This window comes from Pseudoliparis swirei, chromosome 5 (genome assembly GCF_029220125.1).
Source record: "Pseudoliparis swirei isolate HS2019 ecotype Mariana Trench chromosome 5, NWPU_hadal_v1, whole genome shotgun sequence".
NCBI lineage: Eukaryota > Metazoa > Chordata > Actinopteri > Perciformes > Liparidae > Pseudoliparis > Pseudoliparis swirei.
In genome coordinates, this window is record NC_079392.1 from 8,978,772 (window position 1) to 9,000,855 (window position 22,084).

At 40.7% G+C, this 22,084-nt stretch overlaps 1 protein-coding gene across 2 annotated transcripts in view; it reads left to right on the forward strand.

Annotated features, from left to right (window-relative positions):
• adcy1a (adenylate cyclase 1a) overlaps positions 1 to 20,885 on the forward strand; it is a 41,192-nt gene extending 20,307 nt beyond the window's left edge. The window contains exons 7-21 of one of the 2 annotated variants that reach the window (XM_056414692.1): positions 745 to 886; positions 1,640 to 1,795; positions 6,207 to 6,395; positions 7,319 to 7,416; positions 7,576 to 7,660; positions 8,710 to 8,799; positions 9,729 to 9,985; positions 10,142 to 10,268; positions 11,038 to 11,172; positions 14,725 to 14,750; positions 15,321 to 15,489; positions 15,953 to 16,051; positions 16,490 to 16,604; positions 17,826 to 17,950; positions 18,310 to 20,885. In XM_056414692.1, the coding sequence (XP_056270667.1) occupies positions 745 to 886; positions 1,640 to 1,795; positions 6,207 to 6,395; positions 7,319 to 7,416; positions 7,576 to 7,660; positions 8,710 to 8,799; positions 9,729 to 9,985; positions 10,142 to 10,268; positions 11,038 to 11,172; positions 14,725 to 14,750; positions 15,321 to 15,489; positions 15,953 to 16,051; positions 16,490 to 16,604; positions 17,826 to 17,950; positions 18,310 to 18,639 (2,143 nt within the window). In that variant the 3' untranslated portion in view covers positions 18,640 to 20,885. The remainder of the gene's footprint in view (positions 1 to 744; positions 887 to 1,639; positions 1,796 to 6,206; positions 6,396 to 7,318; positions 7,417 to 7,575; positions 7,661 to 8,709; positions 8,800 to 9,728; positions 9,986 to 10,141; positions 10,269 to 11,037; positions 11,173 to 14,724; positions 14,751 to 15,320; positions 15,490 to 15,952; positions 16,052 to 16,489; positions 16,605 to 17,825; positions 17,951 to 18,309) is intronic. The other variant, XM_056414693.1, reaches the window with a different exon arrangement.
• Positions 20,886 to 22,084: the final 1,199 nt, after the last annotated feature.

Genomic DNA, 22,084 nt, shown 5'->3' on the forward strand with positions numbered 1-22,084 from the left:
ACATGGTTATCAAGTCATAGGGATGTCATAATTATGACAAGAGATAATTATGAGATCTTATCACCTAATTATGAGAAATAGAAGTGGGAATCTATTGTGTTGCAAAACTCAATCAATCAATCAAATCAACAATATATCGGAGAGAGCACTTGCCATGCAAAGAGGAATATGTTCTCCAAATGCAGTGGCACAGGTTTCTAATAGTTTTTGCACACTGATGAAGTTTAATGGAGAAAAAAACCATAAACTGCATTCGGCTTTGGCTACAGATGCAATACGTGTTAGTCGGATTAATAACTGTTGGGTTTGCTCTTTTTATGTGGTTTGTTATAGCAAAAGACAATAGTAAAGAAGTCACCTCATCTCATATTCAGTCTTAAGGTTATTAGGATTAGGATTTTTTTAATAATAATTTTTTAAAGGACAGCAGCTTAAAGTAAAACAGACCCTGAGTATTAAATGAATACTTTCATTTAAGAAAACCCATGTCCAGTAACTAGCTGATTTGCATTTAAAAAGCAGTGAAATGAGGTCACCCCATCGGCTCCCTTTGGTCTTGTTTCAAGGGGAGCTGAGGACTCGTAATCACATTAAATGACTCATTGGGATGAAAATGTCTTTGCTGTGAAGAATTTTTTGAGCCAGCCGAGGGCCTATTAGGCCCCTGAAAATAATGAGGGTGATAATGATTTCAGACTTTAGCGTCGGACTTCTCTCACTAACTGGCCTGTGTGCTCTGCTCAGCAAGGTGCACATCACAAGTACTACCCTGGAGTGCTTGAACGGAGACTACGAGGTGGAGCCGGGCTTCGGCCATGAGAGACACGCCTTCCTCCAGAAACACCACATCGAGACGTTCTTCATCGTGCCATCACACAGACGCAAAGTACGCCGCTTTCATCTTCTTCTTTTTTTGCTTCTTTTTTTGCATTCTCTCTCTTCTGCCAGAGATGATACATCTATCAGTGTTCTAACAGTTAATCCTCTGACGCCGAGAGGGAGGACGGACCGTGAGTTAAGCTGACATACACATGCCGAGGATCACTATCTCTCACACTCACACGGATTTTCTTTTATTGTTTGCTGAAAATGAGAAGTTGGACTACTTTTATATCTGAAGTTTGTAAAAATTAGACGAACGAGGAGAACGAAACAAACATCTAAATTGAGATCAGTTCATGTAATGTCTTTTACAGTTTGTGTTTGTATATTCTATTTATATGTCAGCACTATTAAGTTGTACACATTGTCCGGTATAACTTTACGATGGTCAATTTCAGGATTTATCATCTGTCAGTTAAAAGTCAGAGAAGTTGCCGACCCCGCCAAGTGAGCAGTAAATCTTTTTATGTGTTTGTAGATCACCAAAAAAATTCATCTCTGTTTCAAGTCACAATTTTAGATTAAAGGTCAAAGCAAGTGAAATCTGAATCCGGAATCTGAATGATTTCCTTAACGAAACACATACTTTAAACATGTGAGAGGCTGTTTCAGAGAATGGAAAACAAATCCTGGTTATAGTTTTGGGCCTGGAATGAAGAACTGGTTAAAGAATGTGAGGAGATGAGCACCTCTCAATATCCAGGCCGTACTTTTTTTTTCCCCGTTCATCTCATCATCTTCGTCTCCTCACTTCCAGATCTTCCCCGGTCTTATTCTGTCAGACATCAAACCGGCCAAGAGGATGAAGTTCAAGACGGTGTGCTACCTGCTGGTGCAGCTGATGCACTGCCGGAAGATGTTCAAGGCCGAGATCCCCTTCTCCAGCGTCATGACCTGCGATGATGACGACAAGGTATTTAACAGGCGGAGCCTGTATCTCATAGAACACGTCTGCTAAATGACATGTAATATAATGTAATAATGTAACATGTGTGTACCACTACTGTGCAGGATAGATAGAAATACATCTGGGTTACGTAGTAAGATAAATCCTTTTTATGGGTTTGTATGTCCATTTGCGATCCTACTTGGATTCCTAATCTGTTTACACACACACACACACACACACACATATGGTAATCTGGATTTCTAGAATTTGCATCATCATAAATCCTACAGTATGCCTGCAATACAACTATTTGTTGAAAAGTAAACCAGAGCAGTCGGTATTATGATGTAAAGTGACTTCTTTTAAACTGTGTCTGTGTGTGTATGTGTGTAAACTTGGAACTGATATGTGTGTGTGTGTGTGTGTGTGAATATAAGCATTGATTTGAGCTTCTTCACATGTTTCTTATTATCTTTGTGGGTATATTTGCTTGCGTGGCGTTCACTCACAGTGCTGCTGGTTTGTTCCTCGGCCTAAAGGTGTTTGGTGGTTGATGATTGGCCACGTGGACTCAGAGGGTCTGCTTGTCAGAAATAGCCTGCTAGCCATAATCCGCCCATCTGTGTGAGTTTGGCCACGCTTTGGTACTTCATGATTCTGATGAGGTTTCACAATGAATGCTGGTCATCACCGACAGCCTAGTATCATCTCCTCTAATAGCATCAGCCACATTGTGACAGGATTATCCAAGTAGCCAAAATCCTAGTATTGTGACACAGTGGAACTTTGTAATGACAAAGTAATATACAACAGTGAACATTATTTGGGCAAAATAATATTTTCATCATGGTGGAGTTGTTGAAAGTGACAAGGGGCAAGATGATGATATGATACATGATACATGTATATATATGATGATGTATATATATATATATATGATCATATATACATGTATGTGTATATAAATATATATATATATATATATATATATATATATATATACATACATATACAAAGACAACTGAATCACTTTCCGACTTGAAAGTTAGAAATGAGACAAAATGCCTCAGAATAAGATCAGAGAACAGTAATTATCTTACAACCTCTCGGTGCACTTCCAGTGCAGCTGGATGATTAAGTGAGGTGTTTTCAACGTCACTTGATAGTCGCGGATGTAAATTTGAAGAAAACTTCACATTCTATTTAGGATACTGTACTGCAGCTGTCAAACTGACTGGCAACCGTTCTAATTATAGCAACGGTAACGACTTTAATGATAAATAAGTACAGCGTACGGTATGTGCCTGCTTGACAGGTGATATAATATGCTGTATGATATTTAAAGAGGTTAAGAGTATTTACCTGCTGCATGCCATTTTTAAAATGTTTTTTATTCATCTGTCTGTCTGTCTGTTCTTTGAGTTTCTCGACAACTGCTGATACACTTTGTGTTGCTGAGGATAAAAGGAAGTGCAATATCAAGTATTACGTGGTTTGGATGAGACAAGCAATCTGCAGAAAGGGCAATGTTTAGAAATAGAAACAAACATCCACAAAAAGAAAACCTTCCACCAATACAAAATACATTTAAATTTAAATATGCAGAACAAAATACACCCATACAGACAAAAAGGGGATATTATTATTGTGAAAGGATCATTAATGCTTTAAAAAAAAACTCTTTACAGTTTGTTGCACAACTAATTATGGTTATTTTCAAATTAATTAATTATTATAATGCATCACAACAACTGATATTAATGAAAGGCATCTGCCCAGGACGCATCCATGACTTATGCTAACTCCATCAAACCCAAAAGGCAATTACTGTAAAGCGCATAATGACAATTAAACCACAGTGGAATCTGCCTACATTTTATTTTCTGCATAATTACTGCCTGGAACTTCAGTTTGTTTTGGCATTATTATTAGATTTAATTAGAAGCTGCCAATAAGTTCTTCCATCATATCATCAGACTGTAAATTAGACATTTCAAACGAAATGTCATAGAAAATTCCACTTGTTCATGAATTCATTCTAATTTTATAGCACGTTAACAAGTTAGTATGACATTATAGATGTGCCCACGTTAAAGTTGTTGGCTTTATCTTACTGGAGCATGGTGACATGCTAATTAAAATGTTTTTGTTTCTAAACTTTAGCTACTTTACTAATAACTTGCTAAATATGATAAATGCTATTGAAACATTTTATAGACTCAAATGGTACATTGTAAATGCCACATGCTAACTGTAGCCATGTTGACTCGCTCGCGTTTTAGCATTAAAAAGAATAAAGGTGATAAACTGTATACTTACACATTGTGGGGGAAATTATCCAGAAATAAAATAATAAGCAATGAACAAAGGTGAACAGTTAGACTGGCTTCATTCAGAGACCTCTCAGTGGGACTGAGCCCTCATACACAGATTAGTTAGATTCTAACAATACATTGTTCTGACTGTTAGAACAATGCATTGTGAATGCTTTTTATTGAGGGTCACCAGTCAGGGGGCTCTGGGCATGCTGGTTGCTTACTGGGACACATAAACTAAATAGAACCATCGCTAATGTGATTAATTACGCCTGTGCTTTTGCATTTAGGACTCTGTGTCTGAGCCATTTCGGCTGCGGTGTGGATTTTAGGTCAATTATAACTCACTTCATATCTAGGACATCTGTATCCGCTTCCAATCAAAGAAAAGTTGCAGTTATCCTAATAACAGAAATGTGCTGCTTTTGAATCTCACCGGCTGCAATCTGTGCAGGATGATACTTGTCAACATCTGTGCAGACTTAAGGAAAGACACCATACAAACACAGATTCTACCTCCTCGCACTCGCTCCCTTTCTACATCTAATTGAAAATTTTATCAGTTGTTATGGCTGATTAAATCTTCCAACACTGGTGTGTTAACTACTGCATCACAGGGTTGAGTCTCAAGTTCCTTTTCTTTTTTTTTCCACCTGAAAACATCAGGTTGACTGAGCCTGTCATTATTTTTGTCATGTGAACATATTTTTGTATTCTTGCTCTACAGATTGGATTGATCATGGTCTCTTTTATTAGGCATCCTCCTTTTCATCATGTAATTGCAGGCTTATGTTTTATACCCGATTGCAGCCAGTAATTACTCATCCTTAATTTATATCTATTCTTTTCTTACTGTGAATTGTCAAAATATCTTTGGTGAAAAAGGCATACATTATATATATATATATATATATATATATACATGAGTGTACTTGCATACCTGCAATTTGTGTTTTTAAAGCACTCTATGATTAAACTTGAACCTAATATAGCCAATAGTTTAGTTCATGACCCTCCAAAGACGGGTTAACTTGACCTTTTTTCCAACATGCTTATGGTAAGGAGCAGGGGCTTTTGTACGTGTCGTATCTGCTTGTCAGCCGGAGGATGATGAAGAAATTGATGATGAAGAAAGGATCGTCGAGAGACACTGCACTTTAAGAGTATTTAGTTTATTCTCAAAGGTACAGTTCAGAAACAGACGTCCGGACCGTCTGGAGATTCTCAGGATGCCGAATTGAGAGAAGTCTAACATTCATGTCTTCAGCTTCTCATAATATACCCAATAGGCAGGAGACACTCATTGATCCGACCCTCGGGGTCCAATCAGCAGACAGGCAGAATCGCCTCACTGGCAGGTTTTTGTTTACACACCAGGTTGTTGTTTTGGACTTTCAGAGGTTCAAACCCCAACTCGAGGCATGTCATATGATTCTTAAACCTTGAGCGCTGACTTGCAGTTTTCAGACACTCTGACATTAAAGAGGAGATGAAATTACACTTCATATTCTTCACAGAAAGGGGGGGCTAAGCCCCACCCAAGGGAGGTGCCACGACTGTTTATGTTTTCGTGCAATTTTTTTGGGGGCACCGAATATCCATTGTTAAAGACAGAATTTCAGGGTCATCGGGATATTTTATGCTCATTTGGACACACTCACTTAGATAACGATGAACTTGTTCAGTGTTAAATATACCATTCAATGGAACAAAATAAATAATAATAATATATGTTAAAGCAAAGAATAGAGAGATGTCAATAGTTATTTCTTGTATTTTCGAATTTGCTCGTTCACACTCGCTCAATGGAGACAGTTTCTAACAAGCTAACAGCTAGCTTAGGTTCCGCCCCCCTAAAATATCCCTAACGACGCCCCTGTTAAGGAGGTTTCAAGTTTTCTGTCCATATGTGATTCAAATATGCTTCGTGGTCCCACAGGGCTACACAGCACTTTTTTCATCTTGCTCCCTTTGATGTCTGTAAAGTCATGACACAATATTACTCTTGTAAAACGCTGACCTCACGACACATCGGTATTGGTACGCCGGTCAACGTTAACGCATGGGACGAGCTTGGCCTCGGCACAGACTTATCGGGTCGCCTTCTCGGTGTCTGACAGCGGAGAGCCCTGCGGAACACGTCAGAGAAGATGAGGACGTCCATCTCCCCCACGGCCGTGCAGAACTCCCCAGGATCACGAGTCAACCGCTACATTGGGCGGCTCATCGAAGCCCGGCAGACTGAGTCCGAGACGACGGACATCAACTCCTTCACCCTGTTCTACAGGAGCAGAGACAAGGAGCGCAGGGTGAGGACACGCACTGAACACCTGCAGAGTAGCCAGCAACATGATGCACACAATGCAACAAATATGTACTTTCCTCATCCCACAGAATGTAACCTGCTTCGTGACTCCCCCCTCCCCTCCACACACACACACACACACCACCCGCCCTTCTTCTCTCACAAACACCCAACTCTGTCTCTAATTTCTTCCCTTTCTCCCTCTCTCCCACGCCTGTTGTCTGTGATGTTTGTGTGCGTGTGTGTGTATGTGTGTGTGTGTGTGTGTGTGTGAGGAATCCACCCACCTTCTCAGGAGGGGGTGCAGATAATGATTTGGGAACGTCTGAGCGGCACACGTGATATTTTTCTTCTGTGTGTGCGTGGGTAGAGCTATAAAGGAGACATATAAAAGGGACGGGTTTGTGTGTGTGTGAGTGTGTGTGTGTCTCTGTGTAATCTAGACTTTCAAACTGGTAGCAGACAAATTAAATCCCTACACAGTAGAAACTAATTTGTAACAGATTTCAGAAGTCTCTCCCCTAAAAAAATGCTCAAATGAGTGTTTATTTGCTCCCACACAACCAAGATGATATACGATCAATCATATACTCATAGTTCAGGAAACGTTCGTTGTCTCAGAGAAATAGGTTATTTTATATCCAGCTAATTATTGTATTGCCATGACTCTTTGGTCAAAAATATCTTGACAACTAAAGGATGGATTATTCCCGTGAAATCTAAGACCACCACGGTTGCTGTTAACTTTCATGCAAACGTCTTCCAAAGAGCCCTCATGCACATTCGCTGCGGCCGTAACCACATCTGCAAAAACGGTTGGAAAAGGATTATGTTGTACTCCTGCTTTTACCGAGACATAAACATCTGACAGGATGCATACGGTGAATGCTTCTTGTGTTGACATTTTCTCTCCGTTTTGTCCTTTAGTACCACCAGGTGTACGACGACCATTTCATCAGTGCGGTGGTTCTCTCTCTGATCCTCGCTGCTCTGTTTGGCCTTATCTATTTGCTAATGATCCCACAGTACGTACACACACACACACACACACACAATTTCTCCATTCCTGTAGCGTAATTGGATCGATCTCGCTAGGGTGTAGTGAGACGATGAAATGAGGAAGGTGTTTTCAGTGTAAATGTGGGAAAGCCCTTCTCACGCTGGTCTCTCCTCTCCTCCCTCAGGGGGATGCTGGTGCTATTGCTGCTGCTGCTGTGTGTGTGTTTCCACATGGCCTGTGTCATGTACCTGCAGCTCACCAGCGTTCAGGTAAGACTCCCGGACCAGTCTTTGACGACACAGACTAACAGATGCTCTGAATGGGTTAAGCATACGTTATGGGAGAGAAAATGAATCCGTTCATTGATGAACGAAGATGTCAGTCAGTGCATCAGCAGTGGATGTTGACACGCTGCAAAAGATGTTGTTTACTCACACGTGAATGAGTGTTGTAGCTCCCACCTGGAAGATAACATTACACTGGGGCTGCAACTAAAGTTAATTTAGTTTATCAGTTTATGTGTCGACAAGGTTTACAACAGATTAAAAATCCTCTCATTATCGTAGCTGGAACTCGTGAATGTTTTTTATTTTTTTTATTTTCCAATGACGTTTCTGTTACCCGACATACATTAATTGACTAATCGTCTATATTACACAAAACAAAGCATTTAGACTCTTTCAGACTGTCTGCTCACAATCACAAAGACTTCATGTGACAAACAATTCTAAACTCAAAAGTCCACGGTTAAAAGCAATCACAAACGTAGTAAGTAGACTTTTGAGTCAGATTAGTTGCCATATTACCACACGAAATTAAACGTATTTCTTAAATGTATTGTATTTCTTATATGTTCTGTAAATTATAGTGTATTATTGTAGATAACATATCCAACAGTATGTAAGCAGTAATAAAACAGTATCACATTAATGCTTCAACAATTACAATAGTTTAAAATACTTTATTATGAAATTAGCCATTATTTACAGTGAGCACTTTTACTTTTGATGAAAATAATTAATAAATGCAGAATTTTTTACTCATAACTGATTTTTACTCCACTGGGGTCGGGTTGGAGAGACAGTGACGTCTTCTATATGCTTTTACATCACGTTCATACTCTCCATATGACACTTTGGTATCATGCTACATTGAACTCTCATCATATACTTTAAGCGTCTCCTCTAATGGGCCTGCACATAATGAGCCACACCACCAAATACACTCATTTCATTTCCACTCCTGGCTAATGGTGTGTCCAAAATGCTATTGAGGCCGATAAACAGGTGCTTCATTTACTTTTTTCCTCCGGTTTTAGTGCCAACCGAGCTGCCTCACCATCCAGATCCGAGCAACGCTGTGTGTCTTCCTCGTTTTGCTCACCTACTCTGTTACCCAGGCCTGTGTGGTAAGATAGTACTTTTTACATGTACAGTGCATAATAATAATTCGTTAGATTCTCAAGAATATTTGTGAAGAACAATTCGATGCCAAAGTTCATTACTGACCTCCGTGGCTTTCAACTGCATCTCACGGTCAGTTGCCCTTATGTGCCCTCAGTAATTTGATGGCATACGCATGTCTCTGAGGAAGACCACAACATACAGTCGAAGGCTCCAGAAGATTTAACTGTGTGGATCTTAGGTCATGTTCTTTTTGTTTTATCGCCTAAAAATATATTTTAGTGTGCATATCACCGCATTACAAAAAATTAAGTAATTCCTTTTAAATGCTAAACACAGAGGTGAAAAATATTGATGTCACCATACAATGACTTAAAGGCCCGAATGAAAATAATGGCAATAAAACAATTGTAAACTGAATGCAGAATCAAGCTTTTGAGTTGGAAACAGTGCCATTATTTTATTGTAATTTCAAGTCTCTAGAGTACATGAGTTGGCAGCTGAGCAGATGTTGTTGTCGCAGAGTCTCAGAAGAATAAACCTTGCATTGTTCAAGTGTAAAATAACCATTTAAATATTTCAAACACAAATTGGTTGGTGTCAGCGTCTGCCCCGAAACTCGGTTAGGCTCATCTGTGTGTCTGTGTGTGGATGTGTGACTCCTGTAGGTGTAATATAAAAATTACATAAAGCAAAGGATGTCATGAAGAAACGGCCCCACAGCTTTTCTATAATATTCATTATCGGATAATCTAATCATTGCATGTTTTTTATGATAATTATTTCAGACACATTCATTAAATCCACCTCTCCAGCATAGCATACAGCGCTGTGTATCTTTATCAGTGCATTGCATCCTCGCCGTCTAAAGTGTGCATACTATCCCTGATTGCTTCTCTTTTGTCACTCGCTTCCTTGTCACCTCGTCCCCTAGGTGGGATGTGTTCCTTGGGGGAGGGTTGGGACAAACACCAGCCTCTCAGTGGAGGACTTCCCTGCAGACGCCAACAGCACCGCAGCGGACAGAGCGTGTACCAACATGGCGTACTCCCTGCTGTCCTGCGTGGCCGGCACCCTCACTCTGGTCCCCTACATCCGAGTCTCCTCGCTTCTCAAGATCCTCCTGCTCCTCCTCCTCTCTGTCACCTACTCCGTCGTCATGGAGACCAGCGGCTATCGCCAAGCCGTGGGGTAAAACTGGACTGCACGTGACGTGTCGTTTGATGTGGGGAAAAAAGACGTGTGTTTGTGGTCCGACGTTGTTCATACAGCGTGTTTATGTTCCTTCTTCTCCTTTTATAACTTACCTGTCAGGGAAATGAAAGAAGCCCGTTTTGTGTCTTTCAGAGGAGGGTTCCTCCACTCACGGGGTTATGATCCTGTGTTGGCTGCTGTGCTGTTCTCCGGAGCTCTTGCTCTGCATTCTAGACAGCTGGACCTCAAGCTGCGGCTCGACTACCTCTGGGCAACTCGGGTATGTTTGTGTGAACACGTGGCGGCACTCCTGTTACTGCTCACTATACACATATGGCTTTGCATGTGCACATCTAGTTGTTCTCGTGCACTGAAAAGCATCTGCTTCCCACGCCTTTCTGTACATGGGTCATGAAGCGATACTCAGAGGATGCATGGCAGTGGCTCAGGTCAAAGGTCAGGTTGGCTGTTAAGTGTAGAGTTGTTGATATTCAGCTCTTCCTGGCTACAGCTTACAGATGAAGTGTCATTATTCAGTATTCTCCTGTTTCAAGATACGGACACAAATGTTGACCAAGAAAATGAAACCAAAGAAATTCACCAAAACAAAAAAAAGGAGATGCAGACATGAAAGAACCATGTTGTTTTGTGATGGAAACAGTTGGACGTGTGTCACTGTCCTGTCAGCTTTTCAAAACAAAGGTTTTTGAGATTCAATGTTTACATGTGTGTGTGTGTGTGTGTGTGTTTGTGTGTAGGTGTGTGTGTGTGTGTGTGTGTGTGTGTGTGTGTGTTTGCATGCACAGTCTTGTGTGGATCATGTCTATTTTAAGAATGACATTGAACATTTGCCTTTTTTTGCAAATCAGTATCTCCCTCTAGTGATAAGGATAAGCAATTGCATCTACCTTCTGAGCTTTGCGACAATAAAAGGTCCTTTTGTATGTGGACGTTATAGCATCAGTTTCATTTAGGATCGACATCCTTGTCCCTCTGTAAGGACTCATCTCTCCTTCTCCACCTGTGCGTTGTGTGTATTGCGGATCCAGGCGGAGGAGGAGAGATGCGACATGGAGAAGGTGAAGCTGGACAACAAACGGATCCTTTTCAACCTGCTACCGGCTCATGTGGCTCAGCACTTCCTCATGTCAAACCCCAGGAACATGGTGAGCATCCACAGACATGTCCCGGCTCGCCTAACATGGATCATCAAACTAAAGACAGTTCAGGATTCTGGAACCAGCAAAGACTTTCCAGTGTTTCCTGATACACCCAGACACCCAGGGTAAAGCTGGGCCAACATTTAATTATGTTTTCTTTGTACATTAAGATAAGGGACAGGAGCGATGTCCTGTTGCGAGCAGTTTAAAACATACACACAAGAAGAAAAACATATATTCGGGAAAAGTCTAAAAATTTAATTTTACTACCACTCATCTCGTGACACATTGTGAGGTCCTGGCTCCACAATGGGAACACTTGTTTAGGATATCTCCAGTATGGCGTCAACATTAAAATGTATCTGCATCTGATTTCACAGCAAAAACAGGACAAAATAAAGGTATTTGATCATATATAATATGCTAGAAGTAGCTACACCTGATTTTATGTCACTGTATGATCTAATAAGAAAGATAATTACAATATATTTGGACAAAATTAGACATTCAATACTGATGACAATGAAATAATATCGTATTATTGCAACATTTAGAATAATGACAATGAAATTACCTACTAAAATCACTAAATGACAAATTCATGCACTAAACCCGACCAGAAAACATGAATATTATACAGAGTCTAATAAAGTTACTCAGTCCTGATGAATGATATAATACTTATACTGCTACCTATATTAAATATATAAAGCATATTTAATAACACACTTCTTCAGGCTGACAGAGAATTACCCTCTTTGTGAAATGAGACAGAGCAAGTGTTTCTCCTCAGCTTTCGTTCGCAGCTGCAGCTAAAAATATAGTTTGCGTGCATCTCAGGGATGATAAAGTTCTGCAAACAGTAATGAAATGCACGAGTAAATCAGCTGCTGACATGGCTGTTACAGGGACAAGCCATGGAGATCATTATTTTTAATAAGTCCCACCTTTTCAGTCTCATTACTGCGGCTTTTGCACACACTGCCGCTGGTTTAAAGCCAACGTACACTGCCACATTATACCGCAGTGAAACTAGAGGCCCTGATGTGTCACTTTTCAACTCAATTAAGCCGTTAGCACATTGACCGACACATCAAGAGGTCTTTTAACCCATCACCAAAGTGATAATGAGCTTTATGGTTCAGGTCGTTTAGGTAATGAAAGAGAGTGATAAGTAGATACTTTTGCAGATTAAAACTGGAGCAGGTTACAGGCTCATGTTTGGACTTCCCATATCCAAAAGAAAGTGTTGAGGTCATAATGTGGGAAATGTCCCAGCTGTTTAGGACAACAGTACTGCTTGACCTGACCATGTGTTGAAATGGAAGTGTGAGCTGACAGCCCTGTGTGTCTGTGTCCATTGATTAATGGACATCCCCCCCACTGATCTCTGTTCCTTCCTCAGACCCTTTCTCAGGAAGTGATGAAAACATACATCCTTGCAGGAAATGCATAGTCCCTCAATAGAACACGTTTAACACTAAACTGTCCATATCTGTTATGCTGCATACTTATTGTAGTGACATTTGTAGGCGCAACATTAGTATCCAAATGTTGTATGTAAAAGTCATGATATACAACATGGACTGAAACATTAAGTAGGGAGCTGATGGCCAACAACCAGTACATCTGTACCAAATAAAATAGATAGATAATTCCTTTTAGGAGACATTTTTGAATGACTATCAAACACACATTCTAATGGAAAAATTAAGAATTATAATGTAATTTAAAATGTCTCTTTTTCTTTTAGTAATAGATACAAAAGCCGGAAATGTTACCATGAAGGTTATGTTAATTTGCAGGGAGACTGTGTTATTGTCGTACTTTGTATATTTTGTGTAAACATAAGATAACTATTAGGACACAGCTTTGATGTTGCAAGCCATAATTTATCCTGTTTAGCATATTAAAAACAAATCATAGCGAAATATTTGCATAATGAGCTCAAGAACTGCACCAACACACAGAGTCTCTGATATGGGTCACACAAAAATAATACAGGATCCTACGTTTACCAAAATGGTAAAGGTCCATGTTCTTTATACCCCATGACCTTATGTTCATGTTTGTTACTCTTCCGGTAAAAATGTATAGTCTACAATCCCATACTAAAATAAACCCGATGACATCACAATTACATCATCCAGAGTTATTCCCCCACTGACTGGGACTCCTGCGGAGCCACAGATTATACTAACATGTGCATCCGAGTCCTATGTGTCCCGTATTATAATACAAAAAAAATGAAAGAGCAATACTTCATGTGCTGGATGACATGTTCCTACATTGTAATGAACATGGCCATCATGGTTTAATTTGAAAACATCTCCAGAACTGCCCTTTATACCTCGAGCAGATGTTACTGAGGCTGCTCTGACACATAGTTCCATGTTAACAATGAGGAGCTGAGAAGAATAAACTACAATGGACACAATCATCATATGACAGAATATGTTAACCAGTTGCAGCAGTATAGTTTATTATTTGTATATATGATTATAGCTCTTTAACACAGAGGCATAAGCCATACAGGCTTTGGCCACACCGACAGTATCGGTTAGTAGGTTAAATGAATTGTTGATTTTGGTCTCGTCATGGAATTTGCTAAAAAATAATACAAATAAAAACGGCGGGCTTATCCTTTAACAATCAGCGGGCTGTGCATCAGTTAGTGCCGGGATCATCTGAGGCGAACACTAATAAACACAGGGGGCAGGAAGTCAGGAAGTATGTTCCCGGCACATTGGTGACCCCTCGCAGCTACAGTGTATAGAAAGGCTTCCTTTCTTTCCTCTGGGCTAAAGTTCACCCGTACACTGTATTCATAAGACGGCGCAGTGGGACTCTATTGCCTGGAAGTTTCACAGCTCCAACACAACAATTTAAAAATAGTTTTATAGCATTGGGAACAACTTGGCCACATGCAAACATACTGTTTTATTTCCCCTTTACATAAACAACCTCAGTCAGTATGTGAGTGAAACCCAAAAGGTTGTCTTTGCTTGCATTTCCAAATAACTTGGCACTTGATTGGTATTACAACTTTGCTGTCAGAAACAACTTAAATGAACCAAGTAAATCGTGCCACAGTGGGAACTTGGGTGCACAATAAGTAGATAAATAATACAAGCGGTTTATAACAGGAGACCATCTTGCGAGGGAACACACCAATGGCCCTTTACCACTTCCTGCCCCCCTTCTCGGCCCTTTGGGTGACGCCCGTCTTCAAACTGGACCTTCATTTTAATCTTAATTGGACTTGCATTTTACACAGCGCCTTTATGGTTTTCTAACCACTCAAAGCGCTGAACAATACGTGCCCAAATTCTCCCATTCACACACACACATTCAATCACGGATGGCATAGGCTGCACTACAAGGTGCCACCTGCCCATCAGGATCTAATCTAATGCTCATACACACACCAATGGCACAGCATCTCGCCCCAGGACTGTGACATGCAGACAGGAGGAGCTACAGATAGATCCGCTGGTCTTCCAATTGCACTCCAAAGTTTCGTGACCGCTTCTTGCACGATTGTGACGCTGCTGTGGGCAAGAAATCTGCTCACAGACAGACAGACAGACATATAAAAGCTGGTAAAGTACTCAGAAGTGCTTCTCTGGTACTTTCTGCTACAGTGGATGTTTCCAGGATCGCATTTTGGCATGTTGATACAATACCATGTGGCTGTCGTGTCTGGTAATTAAACTAACGGAAGCTATATTACATTATTAATAGGCCTGAAGAGAAATTACAACGGGAATGACTGCCTCTAAAGGCAAGGCATAATGTTCTGGTCCATCTAGTTTCCAAGAGTGAGAGTAAATTAAATGTCACTTGGAGGTGTTTAGCAGGAGTCAATAGCGTGCAATAAGGATGTATAGGTACTTACATAATAATACAAATAATAATAATCTCAGCCTGTTAGGCTGGATAATCCACAGAACAGGTGGTCATCTGTTTTTAAGTGGACTATTTCCTCTGTGTAAAGTATAGTTATAAATATAATGTTCACAGGGAGGTCTGTGGATGAACAGAGGGCTCTTCATCTCAATTGCACTGACATGAAGGCAGACGTTTCAAAGTCCGATATCTCAGAACTATCAGACCCTTTAATGCCTTGTGATTCCCACAGTAGTGTCGTCCAGCTTGGTCAGACCAGTTAGTCTGAACTTCTTTGCCCTCCAGGACCTGTACTACCAGTCCTACGCTCAGGTTGGAGTGCTGTTCGCCTCCATCGCCAACTTCAACGACTTCTACATCGAGCTGGACGGGAACAACATGGGCGTCGAGTGCCTCAGGCTGCTCAATGAGATCATCGCTGACTTTGATGAGGTGAATAAAAATCGTTGTTGCATCGTAAACCTGCAGTTTCCATGTGTTCATGTCTGCTTGATCTGCCGTTGGAACATTTGGGGTGAAGCTCTCATGCAATATGACCTCCATAATGTCATTTTCAAAGATGATATTGTGGCCATGGCTTTAAAAGACACTGTATTTATTGATGCAATATAATAAGTAATGGTTGCATTTGGGAAAGTTCTTCAAAATAGAGAATTACTCACAGATGACTTTTGGCCTGATTAAGTCTATCATCAACAACATAAAGCATCAATTTACTCAAACACGCTAAATTTGTCTATTTTAAATTGCATCTGGATTTGTTGGCCAAACACAATCTATAATATATAGAACTTAAACTGACAATTTACTCCGATTTGATTTTAAATTTGTAATACTCGTCATGCTTTCCTCCTGTTTTTATCTCCTTTCTCTTATTTTGTTTTCACCCCTCCAGCTGATGGACAAAGACTGCTACAGGGATATTGAGAAAATCAAGACTATTGGAAGTACATACATGGCTGCAGTAGGGCTGGTTCCTACAACTGCCTCCAAGGTACACACATGCAGCAGCTTTTATTTAATCCTTTGTGAGTTTTTGTGTCTGTTTGCAGGGTATTAGCATGCTTTTAAATTGTACAGAATGGAAACGGCAGTTTTAAGGGGCCTAATATTTGCAGGTAGCTATTTTAAGGGCGTTGATATTTAGAAAGCTGTCACATTTCACTCAACAAATCCTCTGTGATGGATTAACGGCCTCTGTGTTTCAGCATATTCTGCATTCATAAAGTTTCTTTAAATCCTGCAAAAATTCCCTCGTACTTAATAATCCGTTTGACTCGAAATACCCGGGTGTGTGCTTTTGTGGTGGTCGTAGATGATAAAAACATCAGAGAAACTGAAGGATTAGAATAACTTCCTAACTGGGATGTAAGCATGCTTGTTTGTGCAATAATCTGTGCTTTCCTGACATGTGTGTTTTTCTGATTCACAGTTGAAGAAGTCCGTCACCTCACATTTATGCACAGTGTCAGATTTTGCCATCGATATGTTTGACGTCCTGGATGCCATAAACTACCAGTCTTACAACGACTTCGTCCTCAGAGTAGGCGAGTGAAAGACACACACGAGCACACACGGTCTATGTAAACACTGGCGTCGGTGCTTCTGACCTGTTGCACTGGACACCACTGACGCTCAGTGACGGTAAGTTGGGAGGAAATGCATCACTGGGAGAGCGTTCCCTCCAGGAAGCTCGTCACAGCGAGACCTGAAGTCCTGGGTTCCATTGTGTTGGGTATCCTGTGGGGAGCCTGCAATAGGAGCCCTTGTTTAATCCCAGCGTAGCTTGGTGTACACAATGCCATCCTGTCTGCAGACTGTGGGACTCCATCTGCAAAAACCGCATGCGTTTGTGTTCTCGACTGAACCCCCGGCTGCAGAAATGCAACTTTTGATCAACTCGTAACGTCGAAAAAGAAGTGCGGTAAAACAAAGTTTGGCCTAGTTTCACTTGTTCAGCATGTGCCATGCAGCTGTCCAACCTCCTAAACGTGTAGAACTGTGGCTGTAAAGATGAAGCGCCATTGATTTGCAAGGACATGTCGTTACAGAGATGTCATTTCTCAAAAGAGAAGACAGGCTTAGAATTACAGATTTGATATACAGTATGTGCTATTGGTACCGATGCTCGGTCTGGCTTTGGGCATCAATAGGATTGATACCAAAAATCAAATAGAATCAGTCTCACAATAAAATTATGTGGTTGTACAAAATACACATATTTATCATTCAAAAAGTTCCTTTGTGCTAACCAGCATGTGATTGAGTAATAAACAGAGAATGGTTAAGATAAATGCGAAATGGGTAGGGATGACAAGTTAATGAGGAGTAGTGGCTTATTAACTATTCATTCACCTTAAACATCAAGACACAAAGCTCTTCCATACATGAATGTGCAGCAGCAGCTTTTAAAGACGATCAATGATTCTGGTCTTCATGTTACTTTGTATTAAATTGAGCAAGTTTGTAGAGCGAGCCGGTGTTCCTCGTCTTTCCTCAGGCTTTGAAGGACCAACACATGGTGCAATATGGTGATGTCTTTAAGGAGATAAAAAACAAACAATATATTTTGCATGATTAAAAACAGATGAAAATTAGATGAGTTTACTTTGTCTCAAACATACCACTGACTCCTTTGAAAGGAGTTTCCAAATATCATGTCATTTTAACTGTTCATACTTGGAGACCTCCCTGAGAGTTCAAGTTATCCTAAACTTGTGCGTTCTTTTAAAATAAAAACTCTGGGTGCGTTTGGTTTATGTGTCCAGGTATCAATGTGGGGCCAGTGGTGGCAGGAGTGATTGGAGCCAGAAGACCTCAGTATGACATCTGGGGAAACACGGTGAACGTAGCCAGCAGGATGGACAGCACTGGAGTACAAGGAAAGATACAGGTACAGGACAGCAGTCCACTGCAGGCTTCTTTATTTACCGCAGGAAGAAGTTTTAATAGAGATTAGAATCTGTTTCAAAAGAGATTTAATCCAAATTAGAGAAAAAACATCCAAACAGAAAAAGGGATTTCTGTGTATGTTAAAACATGATACATTGGAGCCAGGGAAGCGGTTTCCAGTCTGTATGCTATAAGCGAACATCTCATGGCCGTATTTTTATATTTCTTTTACTTTCAAAGAATAAAATGAATATGGTCAGCTATATAACAATTATTTCGTACATAATTTTAAAGAAATCAATGCAGTTTATTCTCTTAATGTAAAACATCATGAACAACCTCTCCATGTTTCTTCTTTAGGTGACTGAAGACGTCCATCGCCTCATGGCAGACTACTACGACTTTGTCTGCCGAGGCCAGGTCAGCGTGAAGGGCAAAGGTCAGATGCTTACATACTTCCTGGAAGGGCGCAGGAAAGGAAGCAGGCTGTCTCAGATCCAGCACCAGTCCAGCAACGCCGAGCGCCGGTCCAGCGCGTTCACCCATGGCAGCGTGTGCACCAGGCTCAGCCCCGCCCCCACCGTGACCACCTACGCTACCAGCAGAAGCCCGAGCCTGAGCATGGCCAAACCAACCACCTCCGCCAGCACCATCAGGTACCTGCCCACTGTCGCCATGGCAACGGTGTGATGGATGCTGTCTCCATGGCGATTGTGGAAAAGAAGAAATTGAGAGTGGAGGTGCGGAAACAGCGTGGATCAGAACGTTTATTTCAAAAGGAAAACTTAGAGCCGACCTCCACTCTTCTTCTACCGTCTGTGGGAGGGAGCCGAGACCCTGATCACCTGGACTCGGGCCTGGACTCGGGCCTGGACTGCGTTTAGGACTGGAGTCTGAGGGGGCCCTCAATCAGACTCTACCTCCACACTGAAGGCCTGTTTGTTGTTTCACGCCGCATGGTGTTGTGAACAGGATGCTTTTGCCACGTTGCTCTGGAACCAATCAAAAGGCCAAGGCGACTCCCAAAATTACAAATACCTAAATCAGCATCAATATAAAAACAATTGCCCAATTAATAGTGTAGCAGGCAACAACCACATTCAGAAATTAATTTAGAAATTTTAGCTGACCCTTTTCTCTCAGTATGAAACCAAATCAGCGCTGTTGCCTTAGCGACCACTCCTCACAATGAGTTTCATGCCTTTTTTTTTTGCTGCCTTTTAAATTCTTTATTGATTTATCGGACACCGATTCAGATGAATTAACTTACAGGGGTATTGTTGTCCGAGATATATGTTTTTGCAGTGGATGAAGCCAAATGTATAATTGTAACTGGCAGTTAACGGTATTAACTTGCCAAAATATGACAGGGCATTGTCTTCAATCACTACCTGGACGTTTATGCCCCTTCACTTTAACCCTCCAACGGCACATGAGGTATCTCTTGAATCCCTGAGCCGAGCCGCTCAGTGTCTTTAAGTGCATGATGCCACTGCTGCATTTCAGTCTTGTTTGCCGTCTGTTTCCCTGTGATGCTTGACTTCCAGATTCTTCCTCGTCAAAGTGTAGCAATAAAGCGGTTCGTCTTCTATCTCAGCCCCTTGCATGTAACCAGCTGGACCCTATTTTGACCTGATAGTGTATGTAGCCAATAGAGTGTGCGTAGCTAGCCACACCGGTCTGTATCTCCGTGGAGTTGAAGCATGACTTAGAACAACTTATTTTCTGTAATCGTGAGAGTGTGATTCCTTCTTCGTGGAATTCTATTTAAAAAAAGAGAACTTTTTTTTCTTCTTTTTTTCCCGTGCTTAAGAAATAGTTTCTATGATTAAGATATTCTGTTCTACTATTTTTATGAACTAAAAAGCTGCTCTGAAGAAGAAAACTGCCGTTTATGAGGAGACACCCAAACCTCCGTGTCTGGCTTCCTCATACATAATCAGATGCTTTATTGTATTATAGCATGCTACTCACAACAGTGTGGCTTACCACAGCCATTAACTCTCCTCTAATCTGTTCTCGCATGCACTGCCTGCAAGCTTGTGGCTCTTACATGCATGCTTTGAAGAAACATTCATACAGGCCGAGCAGAGACACAGTGACTCTTTTTTAATGTAGTCCTCATGCATGCGCTTACGGTAGCGGTCCTCTTGAATGTGAGCTGCTTTTTTGACCCATGTCTTCTTCGTGAGCTAGGCGTGTGAATCTTTTAAAGGACTTTTTCAGGACGGTTTGACATCAGGCCGGGGGTCCCTCCTCCTCCTCCCCGCTCCTGCTGTAGTCAACAGGTAGCAGGTTTTCAAATGTGTCAACCTATTTTCATAAACATATCAGATGTTTTGGTGTTGAGCTGCACAACTGAATGTGTGGCTACGGTTATTGTGGATTTCCTTTTGTTGAATGTCTGTATTTTTACTGTTTGAGCTGTTCTTTAACAGTTTTGTACCTCAATGATCAAATGATGGCAAATGTGGAAAGATTTATTTGGAAACCATAACTGACTGAACTTACCATATTTAAAATATATTTAAAGTCTATATAGTAGCTTGGAAGCTTACTTTGAGTTTCTAAGAGATTAAAAATAAATGTTTTTATACACTTGCTTGAAACAGTTTATGGAAAGTTGATGAAAAGGAGTTATGTACAATATTTTTTCCTGTAAATTTGATATTTTCATACTGTATGATACGGGTTTCAATTGTTATATGTAGGTACTACTTGCTATTATTGTACACTGTAGAGTCTTTTTCAGAGATGTATGATAGATGATCCGTATTTTGTCAAGTTCTTTTGTTGAAGAAGTATTTATTGAGATAACATTACATTACATGTTTTATGTAAATGTACATTTTGTTAAAGACGATATTTTATACTAAGTGTTTGCACTGCGATGATATGGACGTATCATGATTATAAGAATAAAGAGTAAAAAAGTGCTCTTCCTGTGTTCCTACACACACACACACACACACTTTGGAGGGGCCATCAAACTCAGTTGTAACGTTGTGTACCAGTTGAAAAACAGAGTAGTTGATGTTAGAGGTTTGGAGCAACATCAAGGTCAAGGTCAGTCTGTTATTTACTAGGAGACTCATGCTGGTGTTATGAACACATCTGCTACCAGAAAAACATGACAGCCAAGTGTGTGTGTGTGTGTGTGTGGTTGTATAGAGAGCAGATACTGTACGATTTGTGCAGATAACAAAGATCACAAGCGTGACAACATCCCATTTCTGATATTATGGGCTTGATAAGTTGTGATGTAAGAATGGTGTTTTGTTATTGAGTTCAATGTCAGACATGTGCTGAGGAGAAAACATCACGTAGTCTCCTTTAACATGTAACCTGAAGGCTGTAAGTAAGGTTCATTTTTGTATTATCAATAAATCTTCAATACATGAAAATAATACCCTTTATATAGAAAATTGAAAATCCAGAAACAGTAGACCAGTAGCCATATAAAGCCTGAACTGGTTCCTGTACAAACAAAGAAAAAATGAAAAAAGATTATTAGTGACCTTGACTGATCCATCTTTAAAATTTAGAAAACTGTGCTTTGTGTTTGGGTTGTGTTTTTCAACGGGTAAATAATAAACCAGTTCATCGACCTCTTCCTTCCTCTATTAGCTTTGTGATTCATGCCGCTTGTGTGAAATCACTTCAGAAGACGTCAATGCTCCGCTTTATGTTGATAAGTGAGAAATGTACAGCCGGGATGTTTACACACACAATAGGAACAGACACGCCTGGCTCAGGGAGGGCCAATGATGGGAAAAGACTACCGCTCGTACATGATTTTACAGTAAAGGAGGCTGTGACAAACAGGGCCATTACCCAATGACCCTGTTTATCACAACCTGCTTTACTGTAAACCCTGGAAATTGGACCCTGGGAGCATGGGAAGAAAAAACCAAACCTTTCCAGCTGCATGCATGTTTGTGTATCTCTATTTGTGTCCGTGTTAAAGGGAGAGCATTTTTAGTGTGTGAGTGGAAGCCAAGTGTTGAACTACGTCTGCAGCATGTACCGTACCTAAAAAACAAACAGGACTTTCTCGCCATGAAAATAAAGAAGCCCTGATGCCCTGGATCAGTGGTTCCCAAAATGGATGTCAGGGACCCCGAATGGGTCGAAA